Source organism: Passer domesticus, chromosome 9 (assembly GCF_036417665.1).
Source record: "Passer domesticus isolate bPasDom1 chromosome 9, bPasDom1.hap1, whole genome shotgun sequence".
Lineage (NCBI taxonomy): Eukaryota > Metazoa > Chordata > Aves > Passeriformes > Passeridae > Passer > Passer domesticus.
In genome coordinates, this window is record NC_087482.1 from 1,137,811 (window position 1) to 1,164,326 (window position 26,516).

General features: G+C 56.3%; 1 protein-coding gene across 1 annotated transcript in view; it reads right to left on the minus strand.

The window, feature by feature from the left end:
- Positions 1–26,516, minus strand: part of LOC135308305 (uncharacterized) — a 624,983-nt gene that overhangs the window by 232,141 nt on the left and 366,326 nt on the right. Inside the window, exons 8-42 of the mRNA XM_064433245.1 lie at positions 26,225–26,296; positions 26,036–26,137; positions 25,470–25,577; positions 24,750–24,821; positions 24,581–24,661; positions 24,392–24,493; positions 23,844–23,960; positions 17,581–17,652; positions 17,421–17,492; positions 17,232–17,333; positions 16,666–16,773; positions 15,946–16,017; positions 15,777–15,857; positions 15,588–15,689; positions 15,040–15,156; positions 14,649–14,720; positions 14,489–14,560; positions 14,300–14,401; positions 13,734–13,841; positions 13,014–13,085; positions 12,845–12,925; positions 12,656–12,757; positions 12,108–12,224; positions 11,717–11,788; positions 11,557–11,628; positions 11,368–11,469; positions 10,802–10,909; positions 10,082–10,153; positions 9,913–9,993; positions 9,724–9,825; positions 9,176–9,292; positions 8,785–8,856; positions 8,625–8,696; positions 8,436–8,537; positions 7,881–7,988 (exon numbers count right to left, since the gene is read on the minus strand). Coding sequence (XP_064289315.1) covers positions 7,881–7,988; positions 8,436–8,537; positions 8,625–8,696; positions 8,785–8,856; positions 9,176–9,292; positions 9,724–9,825; positions 9,913–9,993; positions 10,082–10,153; positions 10,802–10,909; positions 11,368–11,469; positions 11,557–11,628; positions 11,717–11,788; positions 12,108–12,224; positions 12,656–12,757; positions 12,845–12,925; positions 13,014–13,085; positions 13,734–13,841; positions 14,300–14,401; positions 14,489–14,560; positions 14,649–14,720; positions 15,040–15,156; positions 15,588–15,689; positions 15,777–15,857; positions 15,946–16,017; positions 16,666–16,773; positions 17,232–17,333; positions 17,421–17,492; positions 17,581–17,652; positions 23,844–23,960; positions 24,392–24,493; positions 24,581–24,661; positions 24,750–24,821; positions 25,470–25,577; positions 26,036–26,137; positions 26,225–26,296 — 3,186 coding nt within the window. The remainder of the gene's footprint in view (positions 1–7,880; positions 7,989–8,435; positions 8,538–8,624; positions 8,697–8,784; positions 8,857–9,175; positions 9,293–9,723; positions 9,826–9,912; positions 9,994–10,081; positions 10,154–10,801; positions 10,910–11,367; positions 11,470–11,556; positions 11,629–11,716; positions 11,789–12,107; positions 12,225–12,655; positions 12,758–12,844; positions 12,926–13,013; positions 13,086–13,733; positions 13,842–14,299; positions 14,402–14,488; positions 14,561–14,648; positions 14,721–15,039; positions 15,157–15,587; positions 15,690–15,776; positions 15,858–15,945; positions 16,018–16,665; positions 16,774–17,231; positions 17,334–17,420; positions 17,493–17,580; positions 17,653–23,843; positions 23,961–24,391; positions 24,494–24,580; positions 24,662–24,749; positions 24,822–25,469; positions 25,578–26,035; positions 26,138–26,224; positions 26,297–26,516) is intronic.

A 26,516-nucleotide genomic window follows, 5' to 3' on the forward strand; every position in this document is an offset into this window, starting at 1 on the left:
TCTTCTTCTTTGTAGCCTTCTGGTCATTTTTTCCTCTCTGTTCTTTTAGCATAGTTTTAACGTAGTATTTTAATAGAATATATAATAAATCAGCCTTCTGAAATGGAGACAAGCCTCGTGTCTCCACACCTGGGGTGTTCTCCCCAACAAATTATCCATTTTTTTTTAAGGCTGCAAAGTTAAACAGGTTGGGCCAGTTGCTGAGAGTTGAAATGTTGACTATTTGTTGTTGATAGCTTCATGTTGCAATCACCTCTTGTTAATAGTTTTTCTTCAATTACCTGTTAATGGTTAGAAATCAAGCGCAGTTGTCCCCCTGCTGCTTCTCAGGAGCCTGAAGGTAGCAGGGGGAGGTGACATAAGAGCTAGTATGCAGATAAGAATGCATTTCACCACAGTTTGCAATTTTCCAGGAAAAAAAACCCTAAAAACAAGAAGCCAACATGGATTTATGAAACCTAAGTAATGTCTAAAGGTGAGGAACTTAATCCTTAGTATCTGCTAAGATCCTTTTTACTCCTCACCCTAACCTGAAAGGATGTCAGCTAGAAAGAGGACCTGGAATGTTAGACCAAAAAAGCGGAATTCCCACTACTCCCTCGAGGATGGAAGCCCCAGCTCTGCCTGCATACCAGCGGACACAGCTGCAGCATCCTCCTCCTCTGTGCCACTCCTGGGAGCAGCAGGGGTGTGGGCGACCTGTCCTTTCTCCCCAGCCTGAGCTGAATTTTTTTAATAAAGGCATTAAAAAGGAGAAAGATCTCCTGCCCTGTTTATGACACTGGTATTGTCCTTCATAGCAAGAAGCTTCAGAAATTTTGCATTTTCCTATGCCCTTTGTACCTTGGCAGAGGTTTCTTAAGTAAAAGGTTAAAATTCAACACATAATTCTACAATTTAAAATTTAAATGCTTAGTCCATATATTGCTAACTTAATTGAACCCCCCAAAACCTCCATTTCAACAGCAGCCACTGCCTGGCTTCTGCCTGCCCACACCGTGGGCATCCACAGCTCCTCCTGGGCATGGAGCTCAGTCAGTGCTGGTGCTGGGTGGGCTTTGCTGCTGCTGCCACCTGGACAATGGGGTGACCGCTTGTCCTGGGTCACAGTGTAAAGATGTATTCTAATGCCATCCTCAAGAGCTGCTGAAACCAGGAGGGGCATTGTTTCTTCCTTATCTCCTGTTAATCAACAAGATCACCGCTCTGTCTCCACCTACCAAGGAGAAGAAAACACAAGTTTTCCTAGGTGCCGTAGGCTTTTGGAGAATGCACATTCCCGAGGACAGGCAGATTATGAGCCCTCTATACCTTGTCACCCACAAGAAGAACGATTTCCACTGGTGTCCTGAACAGCAACAAGCCCTTGCCCAGATTAAGCAGGCAATCGCTCATGCGGTAGCCCTTGGCCCAGTCAGGATGGGACCAGAGGTGAAGAATGTGCTCTACTCTGCAGCTGGGAACCATGGTTTGTCCTGGAGTCTTTGGTAGAGGTGCCTGGTGAGACTCAAGGCTGACCACTAGGATTCTGGAGATGGAGCTATGAAGGCTCTGAAGCAAACTACATTCCCAGAGAGAAGGAAATCTTGGCTGCTTATGAAGGAGTTCAAGCTGCCTCAGAAGTAACTGGCACCAAAACACAGCTGCTTCTGGCACCCCAGCTACCAGTGCTGGGCTGGAGGTTAAAGGAAATGTTCCTTCCACACATCACGCCACCGACACCACATGGAGCAAATGGATTGCCCTCATCACGCAGCGCACCCAGATTGGAAATGCGAATGGCCCTGGCATTCTGGAAATTCTATCATACCGGCCTGAAGGGGAGACTTTTGGATTGTCTTCTGAAGAAGAAGAGGAGCAAGTGGCACGTGCCAAGGAAGCCCCACCATATAGTGAGCTACCAGAGCCTGACAGACTATATGCCCTCTTCTCTAATGGTTCCTGCTGAATTATAGGCACTAACCGGAAATGGAAAGCTGCAGCATGGAACCCCACAGGACAAGTTGCACAAGTTACTGAGAGACAAGCTGGATCGAGTCAGGTTGCAGAGCTTAAAGCCGTCCAGCTGGCTTTGGCTATTGCCAAACGAGAGAAGTGGCTGAGGCTCTATCTCTACGCCGATTCATGGATGGCAGCTAATGCTCTGTGGGGATGGCTGCATTGCTGGAAAAAGGCCAACTGGCAGCGCAGAGGGAAACCCATCTGGGCCACCAAGATTTGGCAGGACATTGCCACCCGAGTAGAGAGGCTGACCGTGAGATTCGACATGTGGATGTGCATGTACCCGAGAGTCGGGCTAATGAAAAGCATCGCAACAACAAACAGGTGGACCAAGCTGCCAAGGTGAAAGTATCACAGGTGGATCTAGACTGGCAGCACAAGGGAGAATCATTCCTAGCTCTCTCGTTGGGCCCACGGTGCCTCTGGTCGTCAGGGGAGAGATGCAACATAGCGATGGGCCCGTGACCGAGGGGTGGGCCTTGCTATGGACAACATCTCACAGGTCATCCACAACTGCGAGAGCTGCGCTGCAATCAAACAGGCCAAGTGGGTGAAGCCTCTGTGGTACGGTGGGCGATGGTTGAAGTACAGGTATGGGGAAGCCTGGCAAACTGACCTCATCACGCTTCCCCAAACCCGCCAAGGCAAGCGCTACATGCTGACCATGGTAGAACCTACCACAGAGTGGTTGGAAACCTACCCTGTGCCTCATGCTACTGCCTGGAACACCATCTTGGGCCTAGAAAAGCAAATCCTGTGGAGACAAGGCAACCCTGAGAGAATTGAGTCGGACAATGGAATTCATTTCAAGAACAGCCTTATCAACACCTGGGCCAGAGAAGATGGCATTGAAAGGACATATCATATCCCCTATCACGCACCAGCTGCTGGGAAAGTTGAACCATGCAACGGACTACTTAAGACTATCCTGAAGGCACTTGGTGGAGGAACCTTCAGGAACTGGGAACTGAACTTAGCAAAAGCCATCTGGATGGTCAACACCTGAGGACCTATCAATCCTGGTGCTGCCCAGTCTGAACCCCTGCACACAGGGGATGGAGACAAAGTTCCTGTGATACACATGAAAGGTATTTTAGGAAAGACTGTTTGGATTAATCCCACCGCAAGCAAGGGCAAACCCATCTGTGGGAATTTTTGCTCAAGGACCTGGTTGCACTGGCTGGGTAATGCAGAAGGACAAGGAAAGTCGTTGTGTACCACAAGGAAATCTAACCTAATTTTAAGCGAGAATTGTGTGTAAAGCTTCATTTTATATTATACATATATATATAGATAGATACATATATATAGTAAGAGGATATTGGTTTGGGTATAGATGGTAATAGAAGAAGGGTTAGATTATGTCCTAGGTTATAATATAAAATTATGTTCTATTCCCATCCTCAAGAGCTGCTGAAACCAGGAGGGGCATTGTTTCTTCCTTATCTCCTGTTAATGGGCCCATCAATGTCTTGCCACATGACTCAGAGAGAACTCCCTCCCAGAGCCATTTCTGTTTAATGGCTAATCAAGGACCCACAGCATGAGGCAGAATGATATCAGCCCACTGTGAGATGCTCTGCCCATGGGGGAGGAGCTAAGCATCCCCAGCTGGATATAATCTGGGTTTTGGGACACAACAAGCAGGCTTTCCACTGGATTCCCAGAGGAACTGCCGCCCTTACCCACTGCTTTTCCAGAGGATGAGAGCTACCAGATTGTTTCTACAGGATCACCACTTCCACAAGGCCATTTCATCTGGACTGCTACCACCACCCTAACTAGCAGGGTGTCAGCAGGCTGTATTCTGAGCCTGTCAGTGGTTTTTCTTTGGTATTATTGCATGTATTTTGGTTTTTTTTCCCTTTTCCTAATAAATTGTATTTCTGACTTGGAGTCTCTCACTGGTTTTGCTTTGAAACCACAACACAGATCCTTCTCTTTATTTAAACAGAAGAATAGGCCATTGCCTACCCTGCAAGCGGGGGGGGTGGAGGGGAGGGGTGGGGGGGGTGTCACCTTCAGTGATTCCTAGAGGGCAAGGCTAGGGGGCTCAGGGGCAGAGGGAGGGATGTGTTGGTCTTAGGAAGGGCTGGAGGGTGCTGGGCTGGTCCTGGGGTCCCTAGAGGTACTCGAGTTGGCTGGGATGGGACAGATGGAGAGAAGAAAGGGATGAAGGCAGCTTGGGGAGGCCCATGGGGAGAGCAGGTGGCAGTGGGATCTACAGGGTAAAAGGAGGTTCCCTCGTAGTTGGTTGTTCTGGGGTCCTCTTCACAGAAGACTTGAGAGGGCTGTCCAGGCCGTTCCTGCTGCTGGAGGAGCTGCTCACGCTGTCTGGCTGTGAGGTGCAGCCACCGTCTTCCAACTGCTGTCCCGAGGTGCTCCTGTGCAGAGAGGAGGTGGCTGAGGCCCCAGCTGCCAGTGGCACACAGGGACCCTCATGCACAGCAGGGCCCAGAGCTGGCAAGGCTCCCCAGCACGGCTGGAGCTGCTGGCACAGCTGGGCCCAGCTGGACAGCTGCCCCTCAAGGCCCCGGCCAGCAGGGCACGGCTCTGGGCAGGGTCCCTGGCCAGGAGCGGGCCCCAGAGCGCCTCTGCCTTTCAAGGGCAACCTCGGCCCTGCTCTTTCTCCTCCCCACCCCTCTCTGCCTCTGTCCTGTGCCCCTGGGGCTGCTCTTGGCCAGGCAGCCTCAGTGGGAGCCAGCACTGGCTGCTGCCCCAGCGGGGCCCCAGGACAAGGCCCAGCAATTGAGAGGCCAATGGAAGCACTGGGCAGCAGCAGAAGCCTCACCAGAGTTATTTGGACAATCATGGAATGGCCACAACTCCACTGCAGCCTCAATGGGAATGTTCCCTGTCCACGTTAGACTTTGAAAAGAAGCTGTTGGAGGGGGAGAGCAACAAAACACTCACTGTTTTCTGTTCCAAGAATACCAGATTCCAATGCAGCACAACATGAAGACAAGCTCCAAATAAAGCATGCCTGCCAGACACCCTAGCCAGCAGCCGGTTCCCTGACAGAAACCCCTTCCGAGGCCATCCTGGGCATTGGGAACAGGTCTTGTGGTGCCGGCTACATCTGTGGGAGCGATGGGGAGCGTGAGCCCGTGCTGTGCTGCACTGCTGAGCTGGCAGCACGGTGGATACAGGCAGGACGTTCTCTGTTTCCCCCAGAGCTGGGGCCTGCAGGCACCTTGCCGGCCCTTGGCACAGGCTGTGCCAGCCAACAAAGCCCAGCAGGCCGGGAGGAGAGCCCGGGGGCAGCGCAGCTGCTTGGGCAGTGGCTGCTGCCAGGGACACGGGCCAAAGCCATCCCTGAGCAGCCACTGCCAGCCCTGGCCCTCCCTGCCCCGTGACAGCTCCCCCAGCCCCAGGGGACAGGCTCAGGCCCTGTCAGGACCCAGCGCAGCCCCTGCCCAGTCGGGAGCCAGGGCTGGCTCTGGCCCTGGGCTGGCGGCAGGGCTCCCGCTCGGGGCTGCTCCTGTGCCTTGGGCCTCTGGGCACTCAGGGCCAGCTCCGCAGCAGCTGCAGCGCCAGGGACGTTGCTGCACCAGTCCCGTTTCCCCGGGGCTCTGAACCAGCTCCAGAGGCCTGGAAGCCGAGGCGCCTCCAGCTTTGGCTGCTGCCGGGCCGGGCAAGGGCAGGCCCTGGGGGAAGAGCTGCTGCCACACAGCCCCGGCCAGGGCTGAGCCCGGCACAGCAATTACCTGCTGTGCCTGTGCCCGTGTCTGGCATTCTGCCTTCCTTCCTGCAGCTCGAGCTGCCAATGAGCCACTGCTTCTCCCTGGGTGCTCCTCCTTCTGCACAGCCTTTTGGTCCATCACTTGAACAAGGGAAAAAGGGTCAACTGGATCAAATGGAAACACTCCCCACTGGGGAGGTGGCACCTTCATGAGGCAATGCTTGTCTAAGTCACAGGTAAAGATCAGGAAAAATCCCAGGTAATTGGGGCTGGGCCAGTGCACTCCCATGAGCAAACAGCTACACCGCCTGATCTTCTCAGAGACTGGGAAATGGCAGGGGATCTCAGGCCCACGGTACAGTTGGGGCACCCTATCAGCTAATGTCAAATTCCATCCTGCAGAGGCTGGGGAGGAATTGCAGCAAGGCCAGGCTGGGAAACAGCCCTGCAGGGTGTGAAAGCAGCAGCGGGGCAGCGAGGCTGCCATGGATCCCTTCCTGCTGTGCCGGGCACGGCGTGTCCAGATGTGCAGCCAAAGCCCCCGGCTGCTGAGTCCCAGGGGAAGCATGAGGGAAACGCACCCACCTTGTCCTCGGGGTGCTTGCTTCTGTGTTTGTCTCAGGAATTCATCTGCCTCATGAGACGTTTTGGCTGCAGTATCTTGGGTCTTTACTTTTGGAGGACCTTAAGAGAAAGTAGTTCCATTTCCCAGGAATGGATCCCACAAAAGCGGGGCTCAGCCTGTGGGGTCAGCAGGGACACACTACTCACCCCTGCCATGGGAGCTGGGTTGGGGCCAAGCATCCAGCCCTGGAGCTTGAGACGTCCTCCCTGCAGACACACCTGTAACTCAACAGCCACAGAAGCTTCTGCCATCTCTGCTGATCTGCACGGGCACCACTGAGCCGCAGCAGAAATCATGAGGGGATCGTGCAGGGCGAGGGCACACACATGCATGGTTCTGTGCTGGCACCTGCAGCAATGCCTCCCTGGCCGAGCTTTGGGCTCTGAGCTGGCAGCTCTCCCAGGGGAAAGGCCTTGACCTACCCTCAGCATCTCCCAGAGCCTCAGTCCTGGATGTGGGGCCTTCACCGGCAGGTTCAGCTGCAAAGAAAGGCAGGACAGAAGAGCTCCTGTGGCACTGCAGGAGATCCTCAGGCTGCCCACAAGGCTCAGCCCCGGGGCACAGCCCTGGGCCCGGCCCCTTCCCTCTCTGCTCTTCTCTTTGACTGCACAGAGCACACGGAAGGACACACTGGCACAGTACACGGGAGGAGGACTGAAAGATCAATGCTCCTTCCTCCCACTGACAGCGATCTTGTGGGATCCCTCAGGGATCCAGAAGGGAGCAGGGCAAGATTTTCAGAATCCTTCAGCCCTTACATAATGTTAAGGGAAATTGTTTATAAATGAGCTTTTTTTGCATTGATCCTGATTATTCACTCAGGAAAGGCAGAATGAAAACTTGCCTCCAGCATCCTCCAGGAACTTCAAACCATCCTTCATCAGGACTTCCTGAAAACCCATGTCACGACTCCAGTCTAAAAGGGAGCAGAGATCAGAACCATATCTGTGGCATGCTGGGAACCCCTAATGCTACAGGCAAAAGGACACTGCAAGGGGGTCGGGTAAGGCTATGGGACCCAGATGGGAATGGACATGGCCAAAGCTGCACAGGGGCCTGGGGAGCTCTGGGCTGGCTCCTGATCACTCTCCACACTCTTTCCCTGCCCTCAGCAACATCCCTGGGAGGGGTGGCTGGAGTAGCCCAGGGCCCTGGGGTTCTCTCCCTCAAACTCACAGAAAATCCTCCCTAAAGCCCTGGGGAAAACTGCAGCAGGCAGTGCCACAGCTATCGATCCCTCCCTCCTACAGTCCCTCCTGCCCTCCTTCTGCGGCGACAGCTCCAAGATCCCAAGAGCAAACAGCCAGGCCCTCTCAGGACACACTGCAGCCTTGCTCTCCCCCTCTGTCCTTTCCCCACCATGGGCACCCCATGCAGTCACTGCCAGGTTTCAGGACATGTCTCCCATAGAGGGACCCCAGCAGGACTGCTCAGTACCCGAGTGCCCTGAGCCTGCTTGGGATAATTCCCCTGGGCTGTGCCGGTCCAATCCAGGCTGTGCCCGCACTGCCAAGCAGCAGAGAGGGCAGCTCAAGCCTCAGCAGGGCTCAGGCCCAGAGGCACAGCAATTACCTCCTGTGCCTGTGCCTGGCATGGCCTCCCTTCCTGGAGCTGAGGCTGGCATGCAACCACTGCTTCCTCCGGGAAATGCTTCTTTCTCCACAGGCTCTCCTTTCATTTCTGGAGAATGAAAAAGAGACAGCTGGATCAGATGGAAACATTCCTCACTGGGAATGGGGAAGGTGAGGCATCACTTGTGAAAGGAATGGATAAGGATCAGAAAACACCCAGGATTTTGGGACAACCCAAGGCTGCTTCCTTCCCCAAACAGCCCCAACATCTGATCTGCCTGGACACCAGGAAATTGCAGGGGATCTGAGGGTGGGCATGGCCTGTGGTGCAACTGGGGCTGTCTGTCAGCTGATGCCAAATGCCTTCCTGCAGAGGCTGGGCAGAAGCTGCAGCCAGGCCAGGCTGGCAAACAGCCCTGCAGGGCGTGAAAGCAGCAGCGGGGCAGCGAGGCTGCCATGGATCCCTTCCTGCTGTGCCGGGCACGACGTGTCCAGATGTGCAGCCAAAGCCCCCGGCTGCTGAGTCCCAGGAGCAGCATGAGGGAAATGCACCCACCTTGTCTTCTCTGCAGACATTCCTTCAGCATTTGCCACATGATTTCTAATGGGTCCTGGAATTTCCTGCCTGCCATGTCTTTGGTCTCTCCTGTCAGAGGACCTTAAGAGAAAGTAGTTCCATTTCCCAGCAATGGACCCCACAAAAGCAGGGCTCAGCCTGAGGGGTCAGCAGGGACACACTACTCACCCCTGCCATGGGAGCTGGCCTTTTGTGCAGCATCCAAGGTAGGAGTTGGTGAGGTCGTCCCTGCAGACACGCCTGTAACACAACAGCCACAGAAGCTTCTGTCACCTGCTTCTTACCAGTCAGTCAAACATTACGCCTTGGTGGGACAGTGAGAACATACCTGCAGAATGCTCAGAGTGCTTCACAACTTCAGAGCGCCAGGCTAATGGAGAATCCTTCCCAGCATCCCAGTCTGGAAGCAAACCAAGATGAGAACTGTTTCCATTGTGTTCCGGGGCTGGCTCTGGCCCTGGGCTGGCGGCAGGGCTCCCGCTCGGGGCTGCTCCTGTGCCTTGGGCCTCTGGGCACTCAGGGCCAGCTCCGCAGCAGCTGCAGCGCCAGGGATGTTGCTGCACCAGTCCCGTTTCCCCGGGGCTCTGAACCAGCTCCAGAGGCCTGGAAGCCGAGGCGCCTCCAGCTTTGGCTGCTGCCGGGCCGGGCAAGGGCAGGCCCTGGGGGAAGAGCTGCTGCCACACAGCCACGGCCAGGGCTGAGCCCGGCACAGCAATTACCTGCTGTGCCTGTGCCCGTGTCTGCCATCGCCTTCCTTCCTGCAGCAGGGGCTCTCACCGAAGATGGAGTGCTTCCTTCAAGAAATACCACCTTCCACTGAAGCACTATGTCCATCTCTTGACACAGGAAGGGAGACAGCTGCATCAGATGGGGCTGTTCCCCACTTGGGCGGTGGCATCAGAGGTAATATTTGTGAAATTTATGGAGCAGGAAAATGGCCAGGTTACAGTGGCATGATGAGAGCACTTCCACCTCCAAACAGCCACCCTTTTCCTAATCTGCAGGGATGGATATAGTGGGGGATCTCAGGGTGTGTTACAGTTTGGGCATGGCCTGTCAGCTGATGCCAAATAACTTCCGGCAGAGGCTGGGCAGAAGCTGCAGCCAGGCCAGGCTGGGAAACAGCCCTGCAGGGCATGAAAGCAGCAGTGGGGCAGCAAGGCTGCCATGGATTCCTTCCTGCTGTGCCGGGCATGGCGTGTCCAGATGTGCAGCCAAAGCCCCCGGCTGCTGAGTCCCAGGGGAAGCATGAGGGAAATGCACCCACCTTCTCTTGTCTGCAGGGGTTCCTTCAGCTCTTGCCTCATCTGTTTGGATGGTTCCAGGGATATCTTATCTGTTGTATCTTGGATTTTCCCTGTTGGAGTACCTTAGAGAAAAATATTTCCATTTCCCAGGAATGGATCCCAGAAAAGCAGGGTTCAGCCTGTGGGGTCAGCAGGGACACACTACTCACCCCTGAGATGGGAGCTGGGCTTGAGTGCAGCATCCAAGGTAGCAGCTGGAGAAGCTGGAGAAGTCTTCCCTGTAGACATCTCTGTAACACAACAGCCACAGAAGCTTCTGTCACCTGGTGCCTGCCCGCTAGTCTATAATTCTTCCTTGGTGGCACACTGAGAACATACCTGCAGGAGGCTCCAAGGGCTTCAAAACTTTATTCATCCAAGCTGATGGAGAAGCCTTCCCAGCACCCTCATCTACAATGCAGCACAGATGAGAACATTTTCCAGTGTGTGCTGGGATCTCTTTCTGCCACAGGGAACTGGGCACTGCCAGGGAGTTGGGTAAGGCCATGGGAGCCAGATGTGAATAGACATGGCCAAAGCTGCCCAGGGGCCTGGGGAGCTCTGGGCTGGCTCCTGGTCACTCTCCACACTCTTTCCCTGCCCTCAGCAACATCCCTGGGAGGGGTGGCTGCAGCAGTGCAGGGACCTGGAACTCTCCCCCTCACACACAGAAGAAATCCTCCCTAAAGCATGGGGGAAAACTGCAGCAGGCAGTGCCACAGCTATCCATCCTGCCCTCCCTCTGTCCCTCCTGCCCTCCTTCTGTGGGGAAACCCCCCAGATCCCAAGGGCAAACAGCCAGGCCCTCTCAGGACACACTGGAGCCTTGCTCTCCCCCTCTGTCCTTTCCCCACCGTGGGCACCCCGTGCAGTCACTGCCAGGTTTCAGGACATGTCTCCCATGGAGGGACCCCAGCAGGACTGCTCAGTGCCCTGCGCCTGCTCGGGATAATTCCCCTGGGCTGTGCTGCTCTAGTCCAGGCTGTGCCCGCACTGCCAAACAGCAGAGAGGGCAGCTCAAGCCTCAGCAGGGCTCAGGCCCAGAGGCACGGCAATTACCTCCTGTGCCTGTGCCTGGCATGGCCTCCCTTCCTGGAGCTGAGGCTGGCATGCAACCACTGCTTCCTCCGGGAAATGCTTCTTTCTCCGCAGGCTCTCCTTTCATTTCTGGAGAATGGAGAAGAGACAGCTGGATCAGATGAAAACATTCCTGACTGGGAATGGGGAAGGGGACAATTTCAGGAGGCATCACTTGTGAAAGGAAAGCATAAGGATCAGAAAACACCCAGGATTTTGGGACAACCCAAGGCTGCTTCCTTCCCCAAACAGCCCCAACATCTGATCTGCCTGGACACCAGGAAATTGCAGGGCATCTGAGGGTGGGCATGGCCTGTGGTGCAATTGGGGCTGTCTGCCAGCTGATGCCAAATGCCTTCCTGCAGAGGCTGGGCAGAAGCTGCAGCCAGGCCAGGCTGGCAAACAGCCCTGCAGGGCGTGAAAGCAGCAGCGGGGCAGCGAGGCTGCCATGGATCCCTTCCTGCTGTGCCGGGCACGGCGTGTCCAGATGTGCAGCCAAAGCCCCCGGCTGCTGAGTCCCAGGAGCAGCATGAGGGAAATGCACCCACCTTGTCTTCTCTGCAGACATTCCTTCAGCATTTGCCACATGATTTCTAATGGGTCCTGGAATTTCCTGCCTGCCATGTCTTTGGTCTTTCCTGTCAGAGGACCTTAAGAGAAAGTAGTTCCATTTCCCAGCAATGGACCCCACAAAAGCAGGGCTCAGCCTGAGGGGTCAGCAGGGACACACTACTCACCCCTGCCATGGGAGCTGGCCTTTTGTGCAGCATCCAAGGTAGGAGTTGGTGAGGTCGTCCCTGCAGACACGCCTGTAACACAACAGCCACAGAAGCTTCTGTCACCTGCTTCTTACCAGTCAGTCAAACATTACGCCTTGGTGGGACAGTGAGAACATACCTGCAGAATGCTCAGAGTGCTTCACAACTTCAGAGCGCCAGGCTAATGGAGAATCCTTCCCAGCATCCCAGTCTGGAAGCAAACCAAGATGAGAACTGTTTCCATTGTGTTCCGGGGCTGGCTCTGGCCCTGGGCTGGCGGCAGGGCTCCCGCTCGGGGCTGCTCCTGTGCCTTGGGCCTCTGGGCACTCAGGGCCAGCTCCGCAGCAGCTGCAGCGCCAGGGATGTTGCTGCACCAGTCCCGTTTCCCCGGGGCTCTGAACCAGCTCCAGAGGCCTGGAAGCCGAGGCGCCTCCAGCTTTGGCTGCTGCCGGGCCGGGCAAGGGCAGGCCCTGGGGGAAGAGCTGCTGCCACACAGCCACGGCCAGGCCTGAGCCCGGCACAGCAATTACCTGCTGTGCCTGTGCCCGTGTCTGCCATCGCCTTCCTTCCTGCAGCAGGGGCTCTCACCGAAGATGGAGTGCTTCCTTCAAGAAATACCACCTTCCACTGAAGCACTATGTCCATCTCTTGACACAGGAAGGGAGACAGCTGCATCAGATGGGGCTGTTCCCCACTTGGGCGGTGGCATCAGAGGTAATATTTGTGAAATTTATGGAGCAGGAAAATGGCCAGGTTACAGTGGCATGATGAGAGCACTTCCACCTCCAAACAGCCACCCTTTTCCTAATCTGCAGGGATGGATATAGTGGGGGATCTCAGGGTGTCTTACAGTTTGGGCATGGCCTGTCAGCTGATGCCAAATAACTTCTGGCAGAGGCTGGGCACAAGCTGCAGCCAGGCCAGGCTGGGAAACAGCCCTGCAGGGCATGAAAGCAGCAGTGGGGCAGCAAGGCTGCCATGGATTCCTTCCTGCTGTGCCGGGCATGGCGTGTCCAGATGTGCAGCCAAAGCCCCCGGCTGCTGACTCCCAGGGGAAGCATGAGGGAAATGCACCCACCTTCTCTTGTCTGCAGGGGTTCCTTCAGCTCTTGCCTCATCTGTTTGGATGGTTCCAGGGATATCTTATCTGTTGTATCTTGGATTTTCCCTGTTGGAGTACCTTAGAGAAAAATATTTCCATTTCCCAGGAATGGATCCCAGAAAAGCAGGGTTCAGCCTGTGGGGTCAGCAGGGACACACTACTCACCCCTGAGATGGGAGCTGGGCTTGAGTGCAGCATCCAAGGTAGCAGCTGGAGAAGCTGGAGAAGTCTTCCCTGTAGACATCTCTGTAACACAACAGCCACAGAAGCTTCTGTCACCTGGTGCCTGCCCGCTAGTCTATAATTCTTCCTTGGTGGCACACTGAGAACATACCTGCAGGAGGCTCCAAGGGCTTCAAAACTTTATTCATCCAAGCTGATGGAGAAGCCTTCCCAGCACCCTCATCTACAATGCAGCACAGATGAGAACATTTTCCAGTGTGTGCTGGGATCTCTTTCTGCCACAGGGAACTGGGCACGGCCAGGGAGTCGGGTAAGGCCATGGGAGCCAGATGTGAATAGACATGGCCAAAGCTGCCCAGGGGCCTGGGGAGCTCTGGGCTGGCTCCTGGTCACTCTCCACACTCTTTCCCTGCCCTCAGCAACATCCCTGGGAGGGGTGGCTGCAGCAGTGCAGGGACCTGGAACTCTCCCCCTCACACACAGAAGAAATCCTCCCTAAAGCATGGGGGAAAACTGCAGCAGCCAGTGCCACAGCTATCCATCCTGCCCTCCCTCTGTCCCTCCTGCCCTCCTTCTGTGGGGAAACCCCCCAGATCCCAAGGGCAAACAGCCAGGCCCTCTCAGGACACACTGGAGCCTTGCTCTCCCCCTCTGTCCTTTCCCCACCGTGGGCACCCCGTGCAGTCACTGCCAGGTTTCAGGACATGTCTCCCATGGAGGGACCCCAGCAGGACTGCTCAGTGCCCTGCGCCTGCTCGGGATAATTCCCCTGGGCTGTGCTGCTCTAGTCCAGGCTGTGCCCGCACTGCCAAACAGCAGAGAGGGCAGCTCAAGCCTCAGCAGGGCTCAGGCCCAGAGGCACAGCAATTACCTCCTGTGCCTGTGCCTGGCATGGCCTCCCTTCCTGGAGCTGAGGCTGGCATGCAACCACTGCTTCCTCCGGGAAATGCTTCTTTCTCCGCAGGCTCTCCTTTCATTTCTGGAGAATGGAAAAGAGACAGCTGGATCAGATGAAAACATTCCTGACTGGGAATGGGGAAGGGGACAATTTCAGGAGGCATCACTTGTGAAAGGAAAGCATAAGGATCAGAAAACACCCAGGATTTTGGGACAACCCAAGGCTGCTTCCTTCCCCAAACAGCCCCAACATCTAATCAGCCTGGACACCAGGAAATTGCAGGGGATCTGAAGGTGGGCATGGCCTGTGGTGCAATTGGGGCTGTCTGCCAGCTGATGCCAAATGCCTTCCTGCAGAGGCTGGGCAGAAGCTGCAGCCAGGCCAGGCTGGCAAACAGCTCTGCAGGGTGTGAAAGCAGCAGCGGGGCAGCGAGGCTGCCATGGATCCCTTCCTGCTGTGCCGGGCACGGCGTGTCCAGATGTGCAGCCAAAGCCCCCGGCTGCTGAGTCCCAGGAGCAGCATGAGGGAAATGCACCCACCTTGTCTTCTCTGCAGACGTTCCTTCAGCATTTGCCACATGATTTCTAATGGGTCCTGGAATTTCCTGCCTGCCATGTCTTTGGTCTCTCCTGTCAGAGGACCTTAAGAGAAAGTAGTTCCATTTCCCAGCAATGGACCCCACAAAAGCAGGGCTCAGCCTGAGGGGTCAGCAGGGACACACTACTCACCCCTGCCATGGGAGCTGGGCTTGGGTGCAGCATCCAAGGTAGGAGTTGGTGAGGTCGTCCCTGCAGACACGCCTGTAACACAACAGCCACAGAAGCTTCTGTCACCTGCTTCTTACCAGTCAGTCAAACATTACGCCTTGGTGGGACAGTGAGAACATACCTGCAGAATGCTCAGAGTGCTTCACAACTTCAGAGCGCCAGGCTAATGGAGAATCGTTCCCAGCATCCCAGTCTGGAAGCAAACCTAGATGAGAACTGTTTCCATTGTGTGCCAGGGCTGGCTCTGGCCCTGGGCTGGCGGCAGGGCTCCCGCTCGGGGCTGCTCCTGTGCCTTGGGCCTCTGGGCACTCAGGGCCAGCTCCGCAGCAGCTGCAGCGCCAGGGACGTTGCTGCACCAGTCCCGTTTCCCCGGGGCTCTGAACCAGCTCCAGAGGCCTGGAAGCTGAGGCGCCTCCAGCTTTGGCTGCTACCGGGCCGGGCAAGGGCAGGCCCTGGGGGAAGAGCTGCTGCCACACAGCCCCGGCCAGGCCTGAGCCCGGCACAGCAATTACCTGCTGTGCCTGTGCCCGTGTCTGGCTTTGCCTTCCTTCCTGCAGCAGGGGCTGGCACCGAAGATGGAGTGCTTCCTTCAAGAAATGCCACCTTCCACTGAAGCACTATGTCCATCTCTTGACAAAGGAAGGGAGACAGCTGCATCAGATGGAGCTGTTCCCCACTTGGGTGGTGGCATCAGAGGTAATATTTGTGAAATTTATGGAGCAGGAAAATGGCCAGGTTACAGTGGCATGATGAGAGCACTTCCACTTCCAAACAGCCACCCTTTTCCTAATCTGCAGGGCTGGATATAGTGGGGGATCTCAGGGTGTGTTACAGTTTGGGCACGGCCTGTCAGCTGATGCCAAATAACTTCCAGCAGAGGCTGGGCAGAAGCTGCAGCCAGGCCAGGCTGGCAAACAGCCCTGCAGGGCGTGAAAGCAGCAGCGCGGCAGCGAGGCTGCCATGGATTCCTTCCTGCTGTGCCGGGCACGGCGTGTCCAGATGTGCAGCCAAAGCCCCTGGCTGCTGACTCCCAGGGGAAGCATGAGGGAAATGCACCCACCTTCTCTTGTCTGCAGGGGTTCCTTCAGCTCTTGCCTCATCTGTTTGGATGGTTCCAGGGATATCTTATCTGTTGTATCTTGGATTTTCCCTCTTGGAGTACCTTAGAGAAAAATATTTCCATTTCCCAGGAATGGATCCCAGAAAAGCAGGGTTCAGCCTGTGGGATCAGCAGGGACACACTACTCACCCCTGAGATGGGAGCTGGGCTTGAGTGCAGCATCCAAGGTAGCAGCTGGAGAAGCTGGAGAAGTCTTCCCTGTAGACACATCTGTAACACAACAGCCACAGAAGCTTCTGTCACCTGGTGCCTGCCCGCTTGTCTACAATTCTTCCTTGGTGGCACACTGAGAACATACCTGCAGGAGGCTCCAAGGGCTTCAAAACTTTATTCATCCAAGCTGATGGAGAAGCCTTCCCAGCACCCTCATCTACAATGCAGCACAGATGAGAACATTTTCCAGTGTGTGCTGGGATCTCTTTCTGCCACAGGGAACTGGGCACTGCCAGGGAGTCGGGTAAGGCCATGGGAGCCAGATGTGAATAGACATGGCCAAAGCTGCCCAGGGGCCTGGGGAGCTCTGGGCTGGCTCCTGGTCACTCTCCACACTCTTTCCCTGCCCTCAGCAACATCCCTGGGAGGGGTGGCTGCAGCAGTGCAGGGACCTGGAACTCTCCCCCTCACACACAGAAGAAATCCTCCCTAAAGCATGGGGGAAAACTGCAGCAGGCAGTGCCACAGCTATCCATCCTGCCCTCCCTCTGTCCCTCCTGCCCTCCTTCTGTGGGGAAACCCCTCAGATCCCAAGGGCAAACAGCCAGGCCCTCTCAGGACACACTGGAGCCTTGCTCTCCCCCTCTGTCCTTTCCCCACCGTGGGCACCCCGTGCAGTCACTCCCAGGTTTCAGGACATGTCTCCCATGGAGGGACCCCAGCAGGACTGCTCAGTGCCCTGCGCCTGCTCGGGATAATTCCCCTGGGCTGTGCTGCTCTAGTCCAGGCTGTGCCCGCACTGCCAAGCAGCAGAGAGGGCAGCTCAAGCCTCAGCAGGGCTCAGGCCCAGAGGCACAGCAATTACCTCCTGTGCCTGTGCCTGGCATGGCCTCCCTTCCTGGAGCTGAGGCTGGCATGCAACCACTGCTTCCTCCGGGAAATGCTTCTTTCTCCGCAGGCTCTCCTTTCATTTCTGGAGAATGGAAAAGAGACAGCTGGATCAGATGAAAACATTCCTGACTGGGAATGGGGAAGGGGACAATTTCAGGAGGCATCACTTGTGAAAGGAAAGCATAAGGATCAGAAAACACCCAGGATTTTGGGACAACCCAAGGCTGCTTCCTTCCCCAAACAGCCCCAACATCTAATCAGCCTGGACACCAGGAAATTGCAGGGGATCTGAAGGTGGGCATGGCCTGTGGTGCAATTGGGGCTGTCTGCCAGCTGATGCCAAATGCCTTCCTGCAGAGGCTGGGCAGAAGCTGCAGCCAGGCCAGGCTGGCAAACAGCTCTGCAGGGCGTGAAAGCAGCAGCGGGGCAGCGAGGCTGCCATGGATCCCTTCCCGCTGTGCCGGGCACGGCGTGTCCAGATGTGCAGCCAAAGCCCCCGGCTGCTGACTCCCAGGGGCAGCATGAGGGAAATGCACCCACCTTGTCTTCTCTGCAGACATTCCTTCAGCATTTGCCACATGATTTCTAATGGGTCCTGGAATTTCCTGCCTGCCATGTCTTTGGTCTCTCCTGTCAGAGGACCTTAAGAGAAAGTAGTTCCATTTCCCAGCAATGGACCCCACAAAAGCAGGGCTCAGCCTGAGGGGTCAGCAGGGACACACTACTCACCCCTGCCATGGGAGCTGGCCTTTTGTGCAGCATCCAAGGTAGGAGTTGGTGAGGTCGTCCCTGCAGACACGCCTGTAACACAACAGCCACAGAAGCTTCTGTCACCTGCTTCTTACCAGTCAGTCAAACATTACGCCTTGGTGGGACAGTGAGAACATACCTGCAGAATGCTCAGAGTGCTTCACAACTTCAGAGCGCCAGGCTAATGGAGAATCCTTCCCAGCATCCCAGTCTGGAAGCAAACCAAGATGAGAACTGTTTCCATTGTGTGCCAGGGCTGGCTCTGGCCCTGGGCTGGCGGCAGGGCTCCCGCTCGGGGCTGCTCCTGTGCCTTGGGCCTCTGGGCACTCAGGGCCAGCTCCGCAGCAGCTGCAGCGCCAGGGACGTTGCTGCACCAGTCCCGTTTCCCCGGGGCTCTGAACCAGCTCCAGAGGCCTGGAAGCCGAGGCGCCTCCAGCTTTGGCTGCTGCCGGGCCGGGCAAGGGCAGGCCCTGGGGGAAGAGCTGCTGCCACACAGCCCCGGCCAGGGCTGAGCCCAGCACAGCAATTACCTGCTTTGCCTGTGCCCGTGTCTGGCTTTGCCTTCCTTCCTGCAGTAGGGGCTGGCACCGAAGATGGAGTGCTTCCTTCAAGAAATACCACCTTCCACTGAAGCACTATGTCCATCTCTTGACAAAGGAAGGGAGACAGCTGCATCAGATGGAGCTGTTTCCCACTTGGGCGGTGGCATCAGAGGTAATATTTGTGAAATTTATGGTGCAGGAAAATGGCCAGGTTACAGTGGCATGATGAGAGCACTTCCACCTCCAAACAACCACCCTTTTCCTAATCTGCAGGGCTGGATATAGTGGGGGATCTCAGGGTGTGTTACAGTTTGGGCATGGCCTGTCAGCTGATGCCAAATAACTTCCGGCAGAGGCTGGGCAGAAGCTGCAGCCAGGCCAGGCTGGGAAACAGCCCTGTAGGGCGTGAAAGCAGCAGCGGGGCAGCGAGGCTGCCATGGATCCCTTCCCGCTGTGCCGGGCACGGCGTGTCCAGATGTGCAGCCAAAGCCCCCGGCTGCTGACTCCCAGGGGAAGCATGAGGGAAATGCACCCACCTTCTCTTGTCTGCAGGAGTTCCTTCAGCTCTTGCCTCATCTGTTTGGATGGTTCCAGGGATATCTTATCTGTTGTATCTTGGATTTTCCCTGTTGGAGTACCTTAGAGAAAAATATTTCCATTTCCCAGGAATGGATCCCACAAAAGTAAGGCTCCGCCTTTGAGGTCAGCAGGGACACACTGCTCACCATTGTGATGGGAGATGGGCTTGCATATAGCATCCAAGGTAGGAGCTGGAGAAGCTGGAGAAGTCTTCCCTGTAGACACATCTGTAACACAACAGCCACAGAAGCTTCTGTCACCTGGTGCCTGCCCGCTTGTCTACAATTCTTCCTTGGTGGCACACTGAGAACATTCCTGCAGGAGGCTCCAAGGGCTTCAAAACTTTATTCATCCAAGCTGATGGAGAAGCCTTCCCAGCAACCTCATCTAGAACGGAGCACAGATGAGAACATTTTCCAGAGTGTGCTGGGATCCCCTTCTGCCACAGAGAACTGGGCACTGCCAGGGGGTCGGGTAAGGCCATGGGAGCCAGATGTGAATAGACATGGCCAAAGCTGCCCAGGGGCCTGGGGAGCTCTGGGCTGGCTCCTGGTCACTCTCCACACTCTTTCCCTGCCCTCAGCAACATCCCTGGGAGGGGTGGCTGCAGCAGTGCAGGGACCTGGGACTCTCCCCCTCACACCCAGAAGAAATCCTCCCTAAAGCATGGGGGAAAACTGCAGCAGGCAGTGCCACAGCTATCCATCCTGCCCTCCCTCTGTCCCTCCTGCCCTCCTTCTGTGGGGAAACCCCCCAGATCCCAAGGGCAAACAGCCAGGCCCTCTCAGGACACACTGGAGCCTTGCTCTCCCCCTCTGTCCTTTCCCCACCGTGGGCACCCCGTGCAGTCGCTCCCAGGTTTCAGGACATGTCTCCCATGGAGGGACCCCAGCAGGACTGCTCAGTGCCCTGAGCCTGCTCGGGATAATTCCCCTGGGCTGTGCTGCTCTAGTCCAGGCTGTGCCCGCACTGCCAAACAGCAGAGAGGGCAGCTCAAGCCTCAGCAGGGCTCAGGCCCAGAGGCACAGCAATTACCTCCTGTGCCTGTGCCTGGCATGGCCTCCCTTCCTGGAGCTGAGGCTGGCATGCAACCACTGCTTCCTCCGGGAAATGCTTCTTTCTCCGCAGGCTCTCCTTTCATTTCTGGAGAATGGAAAAGAAACACATGGATCGGATGGAAACATTCCTGACTGGGAATGGGGAAGGGGACAATTTCAGGAGGCATCACTTGTGAAAGGAATGCATACGGATCAGAAAAGACCCAGGATTTTGGGACAACCCAAGGCTGCTTCCTTCCCCAAACAGCCCCAACATCTGATCTGCCTGGAGAGAAGGAATTTGCAGGGGATCTGAGGGTGGGCATGGACTGTGGTACAATTGGGCCTGTCTGTCAGCTGATGCCAAATGCCTTCCTGCAGAGGCTGGGCAGAAGCTGCAGCCAGGCCAGGCTGGGAAACAGCCCTGCAGGGCGTGAAAGCAGCAGCGGGGCAGCGAGGCTGCCATGGATCCCTTCCTGCTGTGCCGGGCACGGCGTGTCCAGATGTGCAGCCAAAGCCCCCGGCTGCTGAGTCCCAGGGGAAGCACGAGGGAAATGCACCAATACACCCACCTTGTCTTCTCTGCAGACATTCCTTCAGCATTTGCCACATGATTTCTAATGGGTCCTGGAATTTCTTGTCTGCCATGTCTTTGGTCTTTCCTGCCGTAGGACCTTAAGAGAAAGTAGTTCCATTTCCCAGGAATGGATCCCACAAAAGCAGGGCTCAGCCTTTGGGGTCAGCAGGGACACACTACTCACCCCTGCCATGGGAGCTGGGCTTCTGTGCAGCAGCCAAGGTAGGAGTTGGTGAAATCGTCCCTGCAGACACATCTGTAACACAACAGCCACAGAAGCTTCTGTCACCTGGTTCTTACCAGTCAGTCAAACATTACGCCTTGGTGGGACAGTGAGAACATACCTGCAGAATGCTCAGAGGGCTTCACAACTTCAGAGCACCAGGCTAATGGAGAATCCTTCCCAGCATCCCAGTCTGGAAGCAAACCAAGATGAGAACTGTTTCCATTGTGTGCCAGGGCTGGCTCTGGCCCTGGGCTGGCGGCAGGGCTCCCGCTCGGGGCTGCTCCTGTGCCTTGGGCCTCTGGGCACTCAGGGCCAGCTCCGCAGCAGCTGCAGCGCCAGGGACGTTGCTGCACCAGTCCCGTTTCCCCGGGGCTCTGAACCAGCTCCAGAGGCCTGGAAGCCGAGGCGCCTCCAGCTTTGGCTGCTGCCGGGCCGGGCAAGGGCAGGCCCTGGGGGAAGAGCTGCTGCCACACAGCCCCGGCCAGGGCTGAGCCCAGCACAGCAATTACCTGCTTTGCCTGTGCCCGTGTCTGGCTTTGCCTTCCTTCCTGCAGTAGGGGCTGGCACCGAAGATGGAGTGCTTCCTTCAAGAAATACCACCTTCCACTGAAGCACTATGTCCATCTCTTGACAAAGGAAGGGAGACAGCTGCATCAGATGGAGCTGTTTCCCACTTGGGTGGTGGCATCAGAGGTAATATTTGTGAAATTTATGGAGCAGGAAAATGGCCAGGTTACAGTGGCATGATGAGAGCACTTCCACCTCCAAACAACCACCCTTTTCCTAATCTGCAGGGCTGGATATAGTGGGGGATCTCAGGGTGTGTTACAGTTTGGGCATGGCCTGTCAGCTGATGCCAAATAACTTCCGGCAGAGGCTGGGCAGAAGCTGCAGCCAGGCCAGGCTGGGAAACAGCCCTGTAGGGCGTGAAAGCAGCAGCGGGGCAGCGAGGCTGCCATGGATCCCTTCCCGCTGTGCCGGGCACGGCGTGTCCAGATGTGCAGCCAAAGCCCCCGGCTGCTGACTCCCAGGGGAAGCATGAGGGAAATGCACCCACCTTCTCTTGTCTGCAGGGGTTCCTTCAGCTCTTGCCTCATCTGTTTGGATGGTTCCAGGGATATCTTATCTGTTGTATCTTGGATTTTCCCTGTTGGAGTACCTTAGAGAAAAATATTTCCATTTCCCAGGAATGGATCCCAGAAAAGCAGGGCTCAGCCTGTGGGATCAGCAGGGACACACTACTCACCCCTGAGATGGGAGCTGGGCTTGAGTGCAGCATCCAAGGTAGCAGCTGGAGAAGCTGGAGAAGTCTTCCCTGTAGACACATCTGTAACACAACAGCCACAGAAGCTTCTGTCACCTGGTGCCTGCCCGCTTGTCTACAATTCTTCCTTGGTGGCACACTGAGAACATACCTGCAGGAGGCTCCAAGGGCTTCAAAACTTTATTCATCCAAGCTGATGGAGAAGCCTTCCCAGCACCCTCATCTACAATGCAGCAGAGATGAGAACATTTTCCAGTGTGTGCTGGGATCTCTTTCTGCCACAGGGAACTGGGCACGGCCAGGGAGTCGGGTAAGGCCATGGGAGCCAGATGTGAATAGACATGGCCAAAGCTGCCCAGGGGCCTGGGGAGCTCTGGGCTGGCTCCTGGTCACTCTCCACACTCTTTCCCTGCCCTCAGCAACATCCCTGGGAGGGGTGGCTGCAGCAGTGCAGGGACCTGGAACTCTCCCCCTCACACACAGAAGAAATCCTCCCTAAAGCATGGGGGAAAACTGCAGCAGGCAGTGCCACAGCTATCCATCCTGCCCTCCCTCTGTCCCTCCTGCCCTCCTTCTGTGGGGAAACCCCCCAGATCCCAAGGGCAAACAGCCAGGCCCTCTCAGGACACACTGGAGCCTTGCTCTCCCTTTCTGTCCTTTCCCCACCGTGGGCACCCCGTGCAGTCACTCCCAGGTTTCAGGACATGTCTCCCATGGAGGGACCCCAGCAGGACTGCTCAGTGCCCTGCGCCTGCTCGGGATAATTCCCCTGGGCTGTGCTGCTCTAGTCCAGGCTGTGCCCGCACTGCCAAACAGCAGAGAGGGCAGCTCAAGCCTCAGCAGGGCTCAGGCCCAGAGGCACAGCAATTACCTCCTGTGCCTGTGCCTGGCATGGCCTCCCTTCCTGGAGCTGAGGCTGGCATGCAACCACTGCTTCCTCCGGGAAATGCTTCTTTCTCCACAGGCTCTCCTTTCATTTCTGGAGAATGGAAAAGAGACAGCTGGATCAGATGAAAACATTCCTGACTGGGAATGGGGAAGGGGACAATTTCAGGAGGCATCACTTGTGAAAGGAAAGCATAAGGATCAGAAAACACCCAGGATTTTGGGACAACCCAAGGCTGCTTCCTTCCCCAAACAGCCCCAACATCTAATCAGCCTGGACACCAGGAAATTGCAGGGGATCTGAAGGTGGGCATGGCCTGTGGTGCAATTGGGGCTGTCTGCCAGCTGATGCCAAATGCCTTCCTGCAGAGGCTGGGCAGAAGCTGCAGCCAGGCCAGGCTGGCAAACAGCTCTGCAGGGTGTGAAAGCAGCAGCGGGGCAGCGAGGCTGCCATGGATCCCTTCCTGCTGTGCCGGGCACGGCGTGTCCAGATGTGCAGCCAAAGCCCCCGGCTGCTGAGTCCCAGGAGCAGCATGAGGGAAATGCACCCACCTTGTCTTCTCTGCAGACATTCCTTCAGCATTTGCCACATGATTTCTAATGGGTCCTGGAATTTCCTGCCTGCCATGTCTTTGGTCTCTCCTGTCAGAGGACCTTAAGAGAAAGTAGTTCCATTTCCCAGCAATGGACCCCACAAAAGCAGGGCTCAGCCTGAGGGGTCAGCAGGGACACACTACTCACCCCTGCCATGGGAGCTGGCCTTTTGTGCAGCATCCAAGGTAGGAGTTGGTGAGGTCGTCCCTGCAGACACGCCTGTAACACAACAGCCACAGAAGCTTCTGTCACCTGGTTCTTACCAGTCAGTCAAACATTACGCCTTGGTGGGACAGTGAGAACATACCTGCAGAATGCTCAGAGTGCTTCACAACTTCAGAGCGCCAGGCTAATGGAGAATCGTTCCCAGCATCCCAGTCTGGAAGCAAACCTAGATGAGAACTGTTTCCATTGTGTGCCAGGGCTGGCTCTGGCCCTGGGATGGCGGCAGGGCTCCCGCTCGGGGCTGCTCCTGTGCCTTGGGCCTCTGGGCACTCAGGGCCAGCTCCGCAGCAGCTGCAGCGCCAGGGACGTTGCTGCACCAGTCCCGTTTCCCCGGGGCTCTGAACCAGCTCCAGAGGCCTGGAAGCCGAGGCGCCTCCAGCTTTGGCTGCTGCCGGGCCGGGCAAGGGCAGGCCCTGGGGGAAGAGCTGCTGCCACACAGCCCCGGCCAGGCCTGAGCCCGGCACAGCAATTACCTGCTGTGCCTGTGCCCGTGTCTGGCTTTGCCTTCCTTCCTGCAGCAGGGGCTGGCACCGAAGATGGAGTGCTTCCTTCAAGAAATGCCACCTTCCACTGAAGCACTATGTCCATCTCTTGACAAAGGAAGGGAGACAGCTGCATCAGATGGGGCTGTTCCCCACTTGGGTGGTGGCATCAGAGGTAATATTTGTGAAATTTATGGAGCAGGAAAATGGCCAGGTTACAGTGGCATGATGAGAGCACTTCCACTTCCAAACAGCCACCCTTTTCCTAATCTGCAGGGCTGGATATAGTGGGGGATCTCAGGGTGTGTTACAGTTTGGGCACGGCCTGTCAGCTGATGCCAAATAACTTCCAGCAGAGGCTGGGCAGAAGCTGCAGCCAGGCCAGGCTGGCAAACAGCCCTGCAGGGCGTGAAAGCAGCAGCGCGGCAGCGAGGCTGCCATGGATCCCTTCCCGCTGTGCCGGGCATGGCGTGTCCAGATGTGCAGCCAAAGCCCCTGGCTGCTGACTCCCAGGGGAAGCATGAGGGAAATGCACCCACCTTCTCTTGTCTGCAGGGGTTCCTTCAGCTCTTGCCTCATCTGTTTGGATGGTTCCAGGGATATCTTATCTGTTGTATCTTGGATTTTCCCTCTTGGAGTACCTTAGAGAAAAATATTTCCATTTCCCAGGAATGGATCCCAGAAAAGCAGGGTTCAGCCTGTGGGATCAGCAGGGACACACTACTCACCCCTGAGATGGGAGCTGGGCTTGAGTGCAGCATCCAAGGTAGCAGCTGGAGAAGCTGGAGAAGTCTTCCCTGTAGACACATCTGTAACACAACAGCCACAGAAGCTTCTGTCACCTGGTGCCTGCCCGCTTGTCTACAATTCTTCCTTGGTGGCACACTGAGAACATACCTGCAGGAGGCTCCAAGGGCTTCAAAACTTTATTCATCCAAGCTGATGGAGAAGCCTTCCCAGCACCCTCATCTACAATGCAGCACAGATGAGAACATTTTCCAGTGTGTGCTGGGATCTCTTTCTGCCACAGGGAACTGGGCACTGCCAGGGAGTCGGGTAAGGCCATGGGAGCCAGATGTGAATAGACATGGCCAAAGCTGCCCAGGGGCCTGGGGAGCTCTGGGCTGGCTCCTGGTCACTCTCCACACTCTTTCCCTGCCCTCAGCAACATCCCTGGGAGGGGTGGCTGCAGCAGTGCAGGGACCTGGAACTCTCCCCCTCACACACAGAAGAAATCCTCCCTAAAGCATGGGGGAAAACTGCAGCAGGCAGTGCCACAGCTATCCATCCTGCCCTCCCTCTGTCCCTCCTGCCCTCCTTCTGTGGGGAAACCCCTCAGATCCCAAGGGCAAACAGCCAGGCCCTCTCAGGACACACTGGAGCCTTGCTCTCCCCCTCTGTCCTTTCCCCACCGTGGGCACCCCGTGCAGTCACTCCCAGGTTTCAGGACATGTCTCCCATGGAGGGACCCCAGCAGGACTGCTCAGTGCCCTGCGCCTGCTCGGGATAATTCCCCTGGGCTGTGCTGCTCTAGTCCAGGCTGTGCCCGCACTGCCAAGCAGCAGAGAGGGCAGCTCAAGCCTCAGCAGGGCTCAGGCCCAGAGGCACAGCAATTACCTCCTGTGCCTGTGCCTGGCATGGCCTCCCTTCCTGGAGCTGAGGCTGGCATGCAACCACTGCTTCCTCCGGGAAATGCTTCTTTCTCCGCAGGCTCTCCTTTCATTTCTGGAGAATGGAAAAGAGACAGCTGGATCAGATGAAAACATTCCTGACTGGGAATGGGGAAGGGGACAATTTCAGGAGGCATCACTTGTGAAAGGAAAGCATAAGGATCAGAAAACACCCAGGATTTTGGGACAACCCAAGGCTGCTTCCTTCCCCAAACAGCCCCAACATCTAATCAGCCTGGACACCAGGAAATTGCAGGGGATCTGAAGGTGGGCATGGCCTGTGGTGCAATTGGGGCTGTCTGCCAGCTGATGCCAAATGCCTTCCTGCAGAGGCTGGGCAGAAGCTGCAGCCAGGCCAGGCTGGCAAACAGCTCTGCAGGGCGTGAAAGCAGCAGCGGGGCAGCGAGGCTGCCATGGATCCCTTCCCGCTGTGCCGGGCACGGCGTGTCCAGATGTGCAGCCAAAGCCCCCGGCTGCTGACTCCCAGGGGCAGCATGAGGGAAATGCACCCACCTTGTCTTCTCTGCAGACATTCCTTCAGCATTTGCCACATGATTTCTAATGGGTCCTGGAATTTCCTGCCTGCCATGTCTTTGGTCTCTCCTGTCAGAGGACCTTAAGAGAAAGTAGTTCCATTTCCCAGCAATGGACCCCACAAAAGCAGGGCTCAGCCTGAGGGGTCAGCAGGGACACACTACTCACCCCTGCCATGGGAGCTGGCCTTTTGTGCAGCATCCAAGGTAGGAGTTGGTGAGGTCGTCCCTGCAGACACGCCTGTAACACAACAGCCACAGAAGCTTCTGTCACCTGCTTCTTACCAGTCAGTCAAACATTACGCCTTGGTGGGACAGTGAGAACATACCTGCAGAATGCTCAGAGTGCTTCACAACTTCAGAGCGCCAGGCTAATGGAGAATCCTTCCCAGCATCCCAGTCTGGAAGCAAACCAAGATGAGAACTGTTTCCATTGTGTGCCAGGGCTGGCTCTGGCCCTG